This window comes from Pleurodeles waltl, chromosome 5, assembly GCF_031143425.1.
Source record: "Pleurodeles waltl isolate 20211129_DDA chromosome 5, aPleWal1.hap1.20221129, whole genome shotgun sequence".
Taxonomy (NCBI): Eukaryota; Metazoa; Chordata; class Amphibia; order Caudata; family Salamandridae; genus Pleurodeles; species Pleurodeles waltl.
This window is the reverse complement of record NC_090444.1, coordinates 512,448,088-512,462,440: the sequence shown is the minus strand read 5'-3', so window position 1 is coordinate 512,462,440 and position 14,353 is coordinate 512,448,088. Positions and strand designations below refer to the sequence as shown.

Sequence of the window (14,353 nt, the reverse complement as noted above, 5' to 3'; positions counted from 1 at the left end):
TAGCTGTCTTGGCTTTGTTGATGGGGTTTATACTTTACATAGATGGACTGAGCTTCACCAATTCCTCAGGTAATCAACTCAGAGGACCTTCATGCAATATAATGTCTTTAATGCTTGGGAACCCACATACTTTCTTTCTTCTCAGTTCTCTTTACTTTGAATGTTTTCTTGCAGGTAAATATAGCATTTTGCACAGATTTTAAGTTCAACCCCAAATAACACCAAAATCTTAATATTTTTTGAAAATCATTTATTTCCTTGTCCTGAACTGCAGCTATCATCTTCACACTCTGGTGCGTCACTATCTTTGCTATTTCATTTATATTTCTGATATAGTGAGGTATGCCAATTGAGCGTCCACACTATTCACACCAGAGAGCTTAGAAAAGGATTTTAAAAATGACATTTCGCCATGGTTTTGATTATTAGGTCTTGCCTATTAACAGACAGTGCAAGCTGTTTGTGAAAAAAACACTTTTTTGTGTTTGTCCCTCCTCTGCAGTATTACCTCATTACTTGAGCCCTCCCATTGCTTACTTTTTGGGCACTACTTTTTGTCTTTTGGATAAGCACTCCATTAAACTGCAAATGTTTTCTAGCTCTCTCATGTACTTATCTCTCCACCTTGGCTGCGCTCCATGTTGCTGTCTCTTGCCTGTTTGTTTCTCCCCTGCGTTACTTTCTCACCTGTGTGCTTCTCCTTCCATCTCTACGTTCTGCTCTCTAGATCGTGCATTTCTTTCCCCCAAGCTCTATGTTTCTCTGGCCTGTGTTTCTCACCCCTTTCTTGTTGCCTCTCCCACCTATGCCCTATGTGCTGCTTCCACCTCCCCATTTTGCTTCACCCTCTATTGCTCGCCCATGCCCTCTGTGTTGCTTCTTCCCACCCACCCCCTCATTCTCCTTCTTGATTGCCCTGTTATAGTGAAATGTGGTTCTAGGGAGTGTAATTTCTCTCTAAATGGGTGTTAGGTTAGGGTTTCCCAGAGGAGGAAGGAAGGCTTTTTTTCCTGAATTCTAGCGGGTCCTCAATTTGGCACCAACTAAGAATCCATGGATTTCTAAAACTACAAAGACACTCGTAATGGAGATAGTGCCTAATGACTAAGGATCCAGGACACTTGGATTCCAGTCCTAGCTTCTTCAATTCTCGAAATTAGGTTATGTTATTTATGTTATTTTGGGCAAATCACTTTATCTGCCTGTGACCCAGGTCCCTTGTCTGATGAAACTGTGAGAGTCTAACATTGGTTGAGCTCCAGGAACATGTGCTATATAAACAATGGACATGCATATTTGGGTGCATGATGGAATGACTGAAGAAACAGCAATGGTTCTCCCAGAAAGTGTGACTAATTAAACACCAAAGCCCACCTCTGTACTCCTGCTGACAGACAGCAGCTACAGACTCCATAAGTAGTGTCTTGATTCTTTAGAATGCACTCCTTGCCACATCAAAATTGGAGGGTGTGTCTTTTGTAATCTTGGACCTACACTCTATTAAAGAGAGAACTTCAAAGGTGGCAGCTACTATATTGGTGGGCCATCAGCACTTCTGTGTAAAGATGAGAGAAAGGGGGGCAGAAGAATGGCTTTCCTTTCCTGTGTATGACATCTGACTTATTCAGTTGTGTTTGGGACATCATAAGTAAGAGGCGGACGGTGATTTGCACAGCGAAGCTAAAGACTACTCCCTTTGTTACAGAGAATATTAATAACAAGAAACGGTATAGCCAAATTTATTAAAGGCTTCAAATGTTGCCCCTTTTACTTGCAGTCCTCTTTAATCTTCAACAAGCTTGCAGACATTCACTGCTGTTTTGTTTCCTAATATTAATGGAATACAGAGCAAGTGACCGGAGTCACAACTCCCTTTATCATGACAACACTAACAAATCAGCAACAGTGATAAAGGAAAATCACAGGCACTATGACAGGAATCAAGTAGGTTATCATCGGTGTGATAGGGTACAAACGAATAGGGGCAAGGACAAGTAAATCATCATTAGTGCCACTAGAAATACACTGACGATGGGGCAGGGATCAAGTAAATTGCCAATACTGAGACAGAGAACACGTAAATTACCAACAATGAAACATGGAATACACACATACTGAGACAAGAAGAAAGAAGATCAACATTGGGGAAGGAACAAGTAAATTACCAACACTGAGACAGGGAACATGTAAACCACCAACACTGAGACAGGGAACAAGTAAATTACCAACAATGAAACATGGAATGCACACACCCTGGGACAAGAAGCAAGAAGATCAACACTGAGGCGGGGAACAAGTAACTTCAGCAACACAGGGAACACACAGACCCCGGAACAGGGAGCAAGTAAACCATGAATAGTGAGGCAAGAAAGCCTACTCCGGGACATGGGTGCAAGTAAACCAATAGTCAGACAGAACGCACCAACACTAGGTCAGTGAACAAGTAACTCAGCAACACTAAGGCAGGAAACACACAGACCAAGGAAGCCTAATCTGGGACATGGAGCAAGTAGATCAATAGTGAGTCAGAACACATCAACACAAGGATAGGGAACAGGGGGCATAGAACACGCTGCCAGGGGGCAGGAACAGTAAATCATCATTAGTGCCACTAGAGATGCACAGGCGATGGGACAGGGTCAGGGATCAAGTAAATTACCAACGCTGAAGACAGGGACCAAGTAAATCACTAACAATGAAAAATGGAACACACTAATACTGGGACAGGGAGCAAGTAGAACAATACTAGGATAGGGAACATGTAACTCAGCAACACTAAGGCAGGGAACACACTGACCAAGGAAGCCTACTCTGGGACAAGGGAGAAGTAAATCAATATGAGACAGAACACATCATCACTTGATAGGGAAGAGGCGGCATAGGTCATACTGCCACTTGGACAGGGAAGAGTAAAACATCATTAGTGCCTGCCACTAGAAATACACAGACGATGGGACAGCGCTCAAATAAATTACCAGCACTGAAGACAGGGAACAAGTAAATAATTAACAATGAAACATGGAACACACAGGCACTGGGACAGGGAGCGAGTAGATCAACACTGGCACAGGGAACAAGTAACCCAGAAACACTAAGCTAGAACAAGTGAATCATAAACAGCGAGGCAAAAAGGCTGCTCTGGGACACAGGGCAAGTAAGTCAATAGTGAAATAGAACATGACAACACTGGGATAGGCGACGGCAAGCACAAAACATACTGCCACTTGGGTAAGGGACTTGTAAATTGTCAACTTTGAGAAAAAAAGCAAATGCATCATCAGCAAAAAGGTGGGAATACTCAGTGGGGCAGAGAAGACGTAAATCATCAACACCAAGATGTGGAACACACTGGGACAGGAAAGTCATGAAGGCGAGAAGGAATACATTATCGATGAGAAACAGACATCAGATTGCATTAGGGAGACCGTGACTTGAGAAGAGGTAAATGGCAACAGGTGTGAATAATTCTGCGACATGGAACAAAGAAATGGTGTCGAATAATGGCGTGTAAGGAGCCCAGGATATACCGGTGTGGCAATGTGCCGTTCACTGAACAAAGCTTTCCTGCCTGTGTGGAACATGCATGAACCATGGACATATCATCGTTTCACGAATCTGCAAGCATGGTCCATTGGAGCAGAAAGCTTTGCCATGTTGCACACTCATCAACCAAGTCGATGCACGGTGAGTGCAGTTGAAGTACTTTTAATTTGGCTACCATGTACCATTACAATACAGTCCTGGAATGCTTGCATGTGGACGTGGCAATGGCTGTTTATTTACTCGCCCGTTTCACCAAGGCAGGTTGTTTGGCAGATAGGTTCATAGATGACTTTGACAAGTCCGCTGCACCTGTCCTGGCTCTCTGCCCTACAATAAAGAAAGGCATCTGTTCCTCCGATGCGAGAGAGGTGAGGACTTGGGTTCTCCCTGGCAGTGATTGGGCACCCATCTCTAAGCCTGTGGGCGCACATGGAGTCTGCTAAATACTTTCTAGGGCCTTTACCCGTTCTCTGGTGCCAGAAAACTCAGCACCTTGTGTGCCTGTGCAACACCTCTCTGTGTAGGGTGTCCCTGCTTGAGCCATCACCTTCAGGGTTACGAGAACCCCTGGGGTGCCACTCAGTCTCCGCGTGAGAATGGGGAGGGGCGTGGCGTCTCATGCTTCTTCCAGTACGGTATTGCAGTTCTGATATAGTGATCCTGTATACGCAACACCTGTTGCCTAAAATGGGGGTACAAGTGCAGTGTGAGGTGTCTGATACATTTCGACAGTTGATTTTACCTGATCACCAAAATTTTGAGAGGTCACAGCCCCCTGTGTCACTCGTACCGAGATTATGAGAATTCGGCTCAGCAGTAAATTGCCAACACGCTGAATTTATTTTTTCTTTTTTTACTTATTGTACTGCTGATGTCCGGTTCCTTCTACAAAACACCCTTTTGTCGTTTTGGACAGGTGTCTGTTATTTTGTCCAGTGGTGGAAATAAAGTTTATTTCGGATGGTGGTAGAGGAAGTAACTGCATAATATTCCTGCTTGACATTCCGCCTACTGACTCCACCCCCGACTGCCCTCAGCAAGTTCCAAACAGGGCCCACAGCACAGTTTATCACCATAGACAAACATAAATCAGATTTACCAAGCAGGCCCTAAGCCTACCAACTTCCGGAGTGACAAATCTCAGCCTTTAAATCCCCTTGACGCCATCTCATAATCAGACCAAAATCCCCTTTCCTGCTGTAGCCCCACACTTCCACAAGAAAAGGGACCCGGATTTCAGGGCGCCAAGTGAAGACAGACTTCATCGACGAGGTAGCTAATCTGGCAACACACCGTAATCCACCCACAGACTCACTGGCACATTTGCATACCAGACACATCAATCATAGCCATGAGTGGACAGGAGACCAAACCCCTCAATGAAGCACTTTAACACCTACAAGTATCCAGGGGTACGAGTGAACCAGGACAGTCGCAGGGTGCAAGAAAAGTTACGCTTGCCAGAATGAATAACTTACTAGTGTACTAAGCATTAGAGCAGTGAGGCTAAGACCAAAGACGGGTTGAGGTAGAAGGTCACAAGACCAAACTACACCACAGGAACAGAGGTAAACCAAAACTAGACCCTCTGACATCAAACAAGCAGCCCCAAAAAGCGATGGAAAGTATGCATATCACACTATAAAACATGTACGGAAAATAATTATGATGATTCAAGGAGAAAAAAGAGCCACAATAAAGTACATATTTATTCCACTTTAACAGAGAACCCACGGACAGCACTTGCACTTGAGTAAGATTGCATGGGCTGCAAGTGAAACTGCTGGGAGTTTTCTACACCATCACCTTTATTATGTACATTATAGGTGTGGCATTTCATGCAAGCCTTAAGACCTTGGAGTCAGAAAGGTGTCACAAAATACCAAGTTATATGCATTTTTGTCAGTGACGTGCATGGGTGGAAAAACATCATGGCACCAACCGTCTACCTAGTCTGCAAACGACACTTCTTACCACTAAAGCTACTTCAAGGTCCCCTTGCAGATAGCTTTCCTATGGGAGTGCGGGGAAAATCGTTCGTACACCCTTTTCTTGGGAGTTGAATGCCTGGGATAAAGTGTACGTCCTTAAATTCGTGCACGTGCTGCACGTCTCTAAACTGTTCCAACTGCTGTTTGCGCGAAGCACTGGCCCCTTCTTCAACAGCAGGTCCCTCGCTAATTCAATTCAAGGTCAGTGTTTTAGTGGCCTGCGCCAATTACTGCTTCTCCCGCCGAATAAAGCAGCAGTATCACTGATGCTACCATGGACAAAGGTGAGTTTAAAAACAGAATGGGGCATCCAGTGTACAGAAAAATCATGTTTACCCAGTCTGTCTCTGACAAACGCCAAGAACAAGCATCCTAGAAAGTGGTTTTGTTTGGTAAAGCTACGTGAATATTTGAGATACATTGTAACATCGTTCCTTTTTAAGAATTAGCCCCCACTCCCCAGTCACAATGGCCTCCAGTAGCCATTTCAAACCCTACAAGAACGCCCAAAAAGATGAGCATACCAAACCATTGGGTAAGCATCCAAAGAGTGGGTGGCACGGCACGGTTAGGCACCAACATCTACACCCAATGTGAAGATCTAAAGTCAAATTACATTCTGCTAGAGACAAGGGTAGACCCACTGCCAGTATTCTCTACCATATGGAGATTCATATTTCTTGAAAAGGTACCTTTCCAGAATGCTGAAGTTTCTAAAATCATGTTAATAGATTTAGTCGACCAGGAAGCTCATCAAATCATGGCGCCCTTGGGTTCATTTGAACTAATGCTTATTTATCAAATTAGAGAAATGTCACTTTTTGGCATCCAACTTGGCCCAGTAAGCATGGTACTCGCTGCATTTTTCGAGGCAGAACATGACAGAGCACCAAAAGCGCCGGGAAATCCAAACATGGGCTAAATTCGCCCTCTGGCGCCTACCTTTGTTCTGGAACCTCAGTAATTCAGTAACAACTACTGTGCCACTGAATGGAGGCTATACGTTACAGAATTCGATAGCAAGGGGTCACCAACTAATTCGTTTAACGCGCATACTAAACACCCTCTCCTTACCAATCCCATCATATTAGATCATTACTTTAGCAGCACGGCAAGTTAAGTTGTCCTTAGAAACACTTCCTTTCCAGACGTTGGTAACCTGAGGGGAGAAATAGCATGGTGCTCACGGCCCAGGTCTTCTAGCTAGCTAGTCACAGCTCTGACGCCAAGTTACCTTGGTGAGCCACTCACTCAGTGCCAGGAGTGTGGGAGCTTTCGTGAGTGAAGCTCGTTGACAAGTCAGAAGTGTGTACATCTGCTCAACTCACACTCCGAAAACACAATTGCTTTAGTTCTGGAGTAGCAGCGCAGCCAGTCTCCATGAAGGTGCACAACGCATAGGCCTCTGGTTCTTCAAATTATGGCTGTTGCAGGGTACTTGGAAAGGCGTGGTAGATACGGATGCCCGCACTGGACACAAAGCATCCATGTAGTTCTCCGGGAACAAGGAAGCACAGGCCATACAACGCCTTAGTCTGAACCATAAACCACCATTAAGTGTGACATAACCAGGCTGGCCACTTGTGCATTTTATCGCAACAGCAACACGCATAAGACGTTTCCCTGCATTTGTAGTGCAAATCATTTTTATGCTTCGGAACGCATGGTAGGGGGTTGTGCAAATTTCACGAGTAACGACATAAAGAAAAACATTGGTTCCTCAACCTGGAAATCCGCCCGGTGTACCTACAAGAAGAGAGGATCGCTCTTTTTTTAGAGCTCTAGGAAACCTGAATATCCCACGCGCTTCAGTTTCTCTGCACTTCTTTGTAGGTGCAACCAAGCTGCCTTACTTAGAGTCTATACAAATATATTCACAAGTGCACTCGTTGCTAGAGTGCCCATTAGGGATATTGAACAATGGGCTTCTGTGCTCTGGATCAAACCACTCTTGGTACAGGTCACTGAGCAGAGCAGTCGCACTGCGTCACAAGTGAGGCGGAAGATGGTTACAAGCACCTTCAACCTAGAGGGACACGGGTGCCTTTTTAACCACCATTACTAATTAACTCACATGAAACAAACTTAAAAAAAAAATAAAAAAAAATGTGTTGCTTTAACAAGCTGTCTACTCGTCTTTAACATTTAACCTAGAATAAAAAGGCACGTCTGTTGCGTTAGCTCTAAGGCCACGAGGCCCTTGAAGGAAAGGCTGCTGAAACCATTTCACTTCAATTGAAGTCGCATTTACTTGAGCACATCATAAAACGATCACATTTAAATTAGCCACAAAACATCATGCTACACACGTTCATGTCATGCTCATTACTTCTTTATATCACGAATGCAAAAATAACCCAGAGGTATAAAGGCAAGGTGCAACTACTCACAAGTTTTTGAGCTGTTATATTTGTGAAACAGCACCACCAAGTGTAACCGCACTGGGCCTGTACCAATTACACGTACTAACAAGACCCACATACTGCGCAAAAACACAGCTTGCATAGTGTACAAGCTAACGGCCGCATGAACATCCACCTATTTAGCGGTGTTTCTAGTGAGTATGCAGAAAGCACTTCACTCATGTCAAAGGGGGAGACCTAAACATTGCCAAAATGGCCCACTCCACAAACAGAAGTGGCCAGTAAACCATTAAGTCCAATGGGGTGGATTTTAAACAAACATCTCGCACCCATCCCGGCATAGGCAGTTTGATGCGCCTTTCTTTAAGTGCAAGTGGCTGTCCCATACACGTGCATTCTAGAAATCCTGTCAGCCATCTAAATGCACGAATCCAGATGCCCAATGGTCTGCAGAGGCCTCTTTTGGGATACAGATTTCTGACTGAAAGGCACTTGAGATGGGCTATGCACTTTCCCGAGGGTGTGCCGGGACATAGCGAATGTCAACAGTCCCGCTGCTTCCTAATACGTCACTAGTGCCAACTAGGATAGAAGGACACTGATTAATTCAGTGGGCCCCAGTGGAGCTCACAAGGGTGTGAGGCACAGATTAAATCAGCAGGTCCCACCCGTGGTAGAGGAGCAGAATGGGGGTGTGAGCGCTGCCAAGACCACTTACAAGCGTGAGCTTATGTTTGCACAGATCAATCAGCTATACTTTGAATGGCCCGACATCTTTAGCAGAGTCCCAAAGATAGCTAAGCGAGCATTCCAAACACAATACTTGCAGAAAACAACCCCTGGAACCGAAAGCGAGACTGATGCAAAATGAATTGTAGACAGATTAAGTTATTTAGCTCTTTATTGACATTGGCAAATTAAAATATAAATAAATTAAACAAGTATTTCATCAAAAAAAAGTTGTACAAAAATACTGTCAAATTTTCCTAAAAAGCTTTCCACACAGTAGTATTTTCCACGTATCGAATGAACTATCGGCACAGTGTAAACATGTTGAAGACGAACAAAGCCTTGGTGAAATGTTCTGCCACCAACTAGTCCACATTGCACACCGTATTATTGTCTATACACTGGGGGAGAGGGGCAGCAGAGAACCAGCGTTGCCCGTACCGATCCTGCAAGGCTCGACACGCAGGTCTTATGGAAAGAAATTAAAGTGTGCTGCAATGCATAGTTAAAAGACGAAGCAAGGTGGCAGCATTTGTGCGGTAATCTGCCCTCTGGGATCCATGCAGCAGAGTCCTCCTCTTGATTCTAATGCAGTCCAATTACAGGAAACATTGGAAATGTTAACATCGTTAAGCTTTGTGCCAGCATAATCTGTGTTGGGGAGGGGAGAGTGAATGAAAGCTGGTTTCTTGGCGCCGTCAGGTCAAAGAAAACAACTTGGATGTTAAGTCCTCGTATACTGAGCCTTCCAGGATCTGTTAGCGGGATCCGGTGTCTCGAGTCCAGTCATTCGCTAGGAATGTCCTTTTTTGGAGTGCGCACTAACAGCTCACCCTGCTGGGTTGCTGTTTGCACACAAAGTCTGTCATAAAATCAAACTCGTTCTGTCCAAGCCAGAGCTCAGGTAGCTCCTTGATGCGGTCAAGTCCCATCTCCAGCACTAGGGACATGAGCACCTCCTCGTCGATGAAGTCAGTGTCTATGACGCTCTGGGGCGGTGCGACCGGCGCAGAGGAGGGGGCCATGCCGGGGGCTAGCTTTGCTCCGCAGTCTCTGAAGTGTGGCTGCTGGCCGGTACTGAGGGGGTGTCCAGCGGGGTGCAGCTCGGGCAGGTAGTGGCCGTGGGGGTAGGCGTGGTGCGTGAAGTACTGGTTGTTCAGCTTCTGCAGCTGCATGCTGGCTGTCAGCTGGGCGGCCTGACTGGTCACTGGGGGGCCCATGAACTGAGTGCTGCTGAACCGCGCAGTGGGGGGCATGCCGCTGCCAGGGTGCACGGCACCCACCCCGCCTTGCACCATGGCGTGCCGGACCCCCACGTTGGAGGTCATGGTGCCTGCTCCGTAGTGTAGGTGGTGGTCGGCCATGACAGTGCTGTAGGTGTGCTGCTGCTGGTGGTGCTGCTGTTGGTGCTGTGTCTGAAACTGCCCCATGGCCATGCGATGGGCCGGGTGGTGGTGCAGACCGCCGGTCCCGTCGGGGAACCTGCCGTGGTTCATGGCCATCATGTGTTCTGCCATGGCGAAGCTAGAAGAGACGAGGACACAGAGGTTAAGTTTATTGAATCATTAAATCAAGATTACAACTTCATGTTGGTTGACAAAAAGAACAGGCATTTTATACAACTGATGTACATATCGAAAATGGCTTACAAAATACACTAAATGCTCGCGTATTTTCCTGTCAGAATCAATAATGTCCTGTTATTAATGTACGGGGAGCAGATGGATACAAGGCTGTTAAGGGGTCAGGAGCCAGCTGGGCATATTTAACCGGCCCCGTTATGTAATTAAGTCGCAGGTCATTCCAAGGTTGGTTCAGAGTATGACACAAGACTGTCCGGTCGTAGGATTGGGACACCTGACTGATGTAAATATGTACAGGGGTATGCAAAGACACAAGTTTACCACTGCTCCCTACTCGAAATGATGTACTGCCAAATTTGAGCAGTTCCTGCCAGCAAAGAGCTTGCCCTCAGTAATGAAATGAAAGGCTCGATTCTCAAGTGCCATACGCTCTGAAAAGGGGCTCTTCATACTGCTTGGTGTCTGAAACAATTGGCCACAAGTTCAGGGGTGTCGTAACAAGCAAGGGGAAGAACAGACGGGGAGCACTGCGCGTTGACAGCTACAGAGGCGACTGAAGCGCCTGTAAACAGGATACACAGCCGGGCGCTTAAGACACGAGAGGGTGAATCATGCACCGCCCTCGGGTATCAGTGCTAGCCTGGTGGGCTGTGGAACAGCAGCTAACAGCACCCACCACTCCCCAAGCGAGAGGTGTTCACGTGAATGCGCCCTGTTAAGGGAGAAAAAACATTTTCTCATCCAAAGGAAATAACCGGTCAACTAAAGCGGATGGACAAATCTATTATTTAGAGTCTCTCAAGTTAAATCTCTCTGGCTGTTACGAATCAGTGTATGCTCTTAATACAACACAGCGAATGCAAGGTGTATTGTAAAAACAGTTAGCGCCTATTAGCCACCCCAACAAGTTCGCTCTCACTCGGTTGGAGGGAGGATGATCTACCACAGTTAATGTGACAGGGGCTCACGATGAGCAAAATATACGAGCCCACCCCTTTACACCACAGCGTAGATTTCCGGTGCACCAAGAAAGCTATTGTGAGGCAGCGTTTCCACCGTGCACCACTCCCTGCTCGCCTATGAATCTTCCCGTGCACTCCCAGTCAGTCAGCCTCAATTGGTTACAGTGTACGACTGTCACCTTACCCGTACTACTCCCTGCCATATGCACGCTGACCGTGGCACCCTAAGCTGCGGACCTCCCATTCCTAACAAGCTCACTCACCCCATGTAACCGCTTCCTAACACCCTAACATGAGAAGGCAGCCAATGCACGGCTCCCTGCCGCCCTACACTGACTCCCCCATGCATATACCCTGTCGCACTAACCTGCACTGCCCACAGCTTAGTGGGTTTGCCCTGGTCAGCTTCCTGCTTACTACCTTGCACAACGCAGCCAAGCAGTACAAGGGCTACCGAGCACCGCTCCCTGCCACACTAATATGCAGACTCCCTGCGCCTCACTTCTTGCCACCCTACCATGCCAAGGCTCCCCGTGCACGAGCCCGTCACATGTACAGGCTTCTGTCAACATACCCTGCACATAGAGCTTCATACACGCTCACTAGTCTGCAGAGACAACAGCTTTAAGCAGCACCTTCGGAGGTTGGCAGATGGTGGTCTCCCCTCACCCCGAATCGAGGTAAGGAGGGGGCTTCAGCTGGAGACCCACCCCTCTTCAAGACGCAACAAAGATCGCTGGCACTTCCATGCAGACACCATCAGCGCAGCACAAGACAAACAACACAGCAGGGCACTATGCCACAGAGCGGGGTACATTAAGCAAACTCCACCACCTCCACTGTAAACTGCCCGTTATGCAACTCTGCAACTGGTCTCGCGCACTGCAACGGGGGGATTACATCACTGCACCTGACAAAGAGGAACGCCGGGCAATGCACCAGCAACTTTGCACAGATAACGCTCCACCATCTGCTGCAAAACTACCACGGAACAGAGGAAACTAAACAATGCCGCATTATCACTCACCTTTTACTCTATGTCCCTTTAAAAATAAAATTCCTGGTCCCTGTGATGAGCTGCCCGGGAGCTGCCGGGGCAGGGGCTCTGGTGAGGGTCCGTATGAGCCGCTCCTGATCTACTGCTCTCGCCTCCAATCCACGATACCTTGACACGCTCTCTGCCAACAATGAGAAACTGCGCTGCTGCTCGCTAATATACCAGCAGCAACAAGGCGGAGCCGGCGGGGACGCGCGCAAAACACGGGAGCGGGCTCAGCCAGTGAGAACTGGACGGGATCCGCCCCCTCCCCTCTGCGCGGAGACACGTGTGGTGCGCCAGCGCCTTCACTACCCTGCCGCACCGGTGGGGGCGCTGCTGCCCAAGCCACCGCTCCAGCCTCGCACGTCCAAGAACTGTTAATCCTGCGCGAGAAAAAAACGCGTGCTCGGACAATTATTTATTAATGAAATTATTGCTGCACAGATCATGTTACTTTTTAAATAAATATTGCAAAGCCTATATGCGGCGAACAGTAAAGCCTACGTTAACGCATACAAGTGAAGCCCGTCATACACAACGGCATGTGCATCACGAGGGGGCGCTGCTGCTTCCCCTCTTTCTCTAGGCCCCAAAGAGGAATGCAACGTGCATTAAGTCAATTGTAGGGAAGCGCGCTGCTTCGTGCTGCAGAATAAATAAATAAAACCGTGTGTTTGCTCTTTCCCAGCCTCCCCCTCTGCCCCTCCCGCTCACTCAGGCTTCAGCGGAGCTGCTACTTTCCTGCACGTAGCCTGTTTTTTTTCCACAGCATCCCTCCCAGGCTCTTTCTCCTCTACTCCGGATTCTTTAGCTAGAAGTGAAATGTTATTACCACCTCTGACAATTTGACTTCCTGCGTCTGAAGGAATAAAAAGAAATACATTTTTGCAGGACATATTACAGTACGCACTGTTTGCACGTGGTTGAGGGTTGATTTCAGAGGATGTGCCTGGGAACATAAATAAAACTACATGACAGGGCACATGTGGAAGTGCTCAGCGCACGTCCTGTTCACGTTCGAAACTCGTATTAGTGGTCTTTCAAGGTTATTTCGACGTCCATTAGATAAACCACATTTTCACCGGGAGAAGTATGAAAACAAGTAACTCCCGAAGATATAGATACAAATATCTATTCGTGGCTATTCCCATAAAAACCTTACACGATGACGCATGCGCTGACATGCATTAAAATAGTTTATTTTTTATCAGAAAAGGGAAGCAGTAGTTCCTTATTCAGAAAACGAGACCGGGAGCCATAAACACAAGAAGGGTTGTACAGATGCCACCTTTAATTTGTCCCCCAAAATGATCAAAACGTGAATGTATAAATTACAATGCATTGTACAAAATATGTAGTAGATTATGTCGACAGTGCTTCATATTTCCAGGAATTATGCGAGGAAATTGAATGACAGACCCCTTGCACCCAATCTCCGGCACCATAAATCTGGGGTACTAGTGGCTAAATCACTGCCCCATTTTCAGTGTCACCCACTGGCCCAATACAATGTTTTGGGTAATCGCCTTAGCTTTTAGCCATTTTCAATGAACCAATCTACTCTGTTTGAGTCTCATAGCATTGAATAATTTTCTGGTGATTTACTTTTGGCATGCACTCCATCCAACGCTCCATTTTTTAACCCCAAAATGCTGTTCCTTTAATCAATTCGTCCTTTTTACCGCCTATATTTAAAAAAAAAAAAAAACAGTGCCCCTCAAATTTCCTTCTCACTATGTCTGCCTAACACGTTGGCCACAGAGCATTGCATCTCGTGTCTGTGCCCCTTTGGACCGTGAAATATCCGCCACTGGAATGTGTGTTTGCTTTGACTTTTGTGCACACGACCCTCCCCTTAGCTTAGATATGTCCAGGGGCTGTACAAAAGTTAGCACGAGTCCATGTTTTGCACAGTTCGCTTGCGAGCGTTGCTCAATGACGGTTTGGCTCCCCTGCGGTCGCTTTGGCTTCCAGCTGTAGCGTCCCTGCTCACTGCAGAGCCTGTAAACAAACTATGGTGGCTGCTGCTGCGGGCCCGCCCCCTCCATGTACACAGCCACCATCCGGGAGGTGTGGGCAGGGCGGGCAGCATTGCAGCGCTCTGCTCACAGAGCTGGAAATAAACTAAAAGTGACTGAGCAAA

The 14,353-nt window shown here is 46.8% G+C and overlaps 1 protein-coding gene across 1 annotated transcript; it reads right to left on the bottom strand.

The window, feature by feature from the left end:
- Positions 1–8,780: 8,780 nt before the first annotated feature.
- Positions 8,781–12,360, bottom strand: CITED2 (Cbp/p300 interacting transactivator with Glu/Asp rich carboxy-terminal domain 2). The gene is made up of 2 exons (XM_069234303.1): positions 12,199–12,360; positions 8,781–10,150 (listed from the first exon to the last, which is right to left on the bottom strand). The coding sequence occupies exon 2, from the start codon at positions 10,141–10,143 to the stop codon at positions 9,448–9,450; it is 696 nt and encodes a 231-aa protein (XP_069090404.1). The 5' UTR covers positions 10,144–10,150; positions 12,199–12,360; the 3' UTR covers positions 8,781–9,447.
- Positions 12,361–14,353: the final 1,993 nt, after the last annotated feature.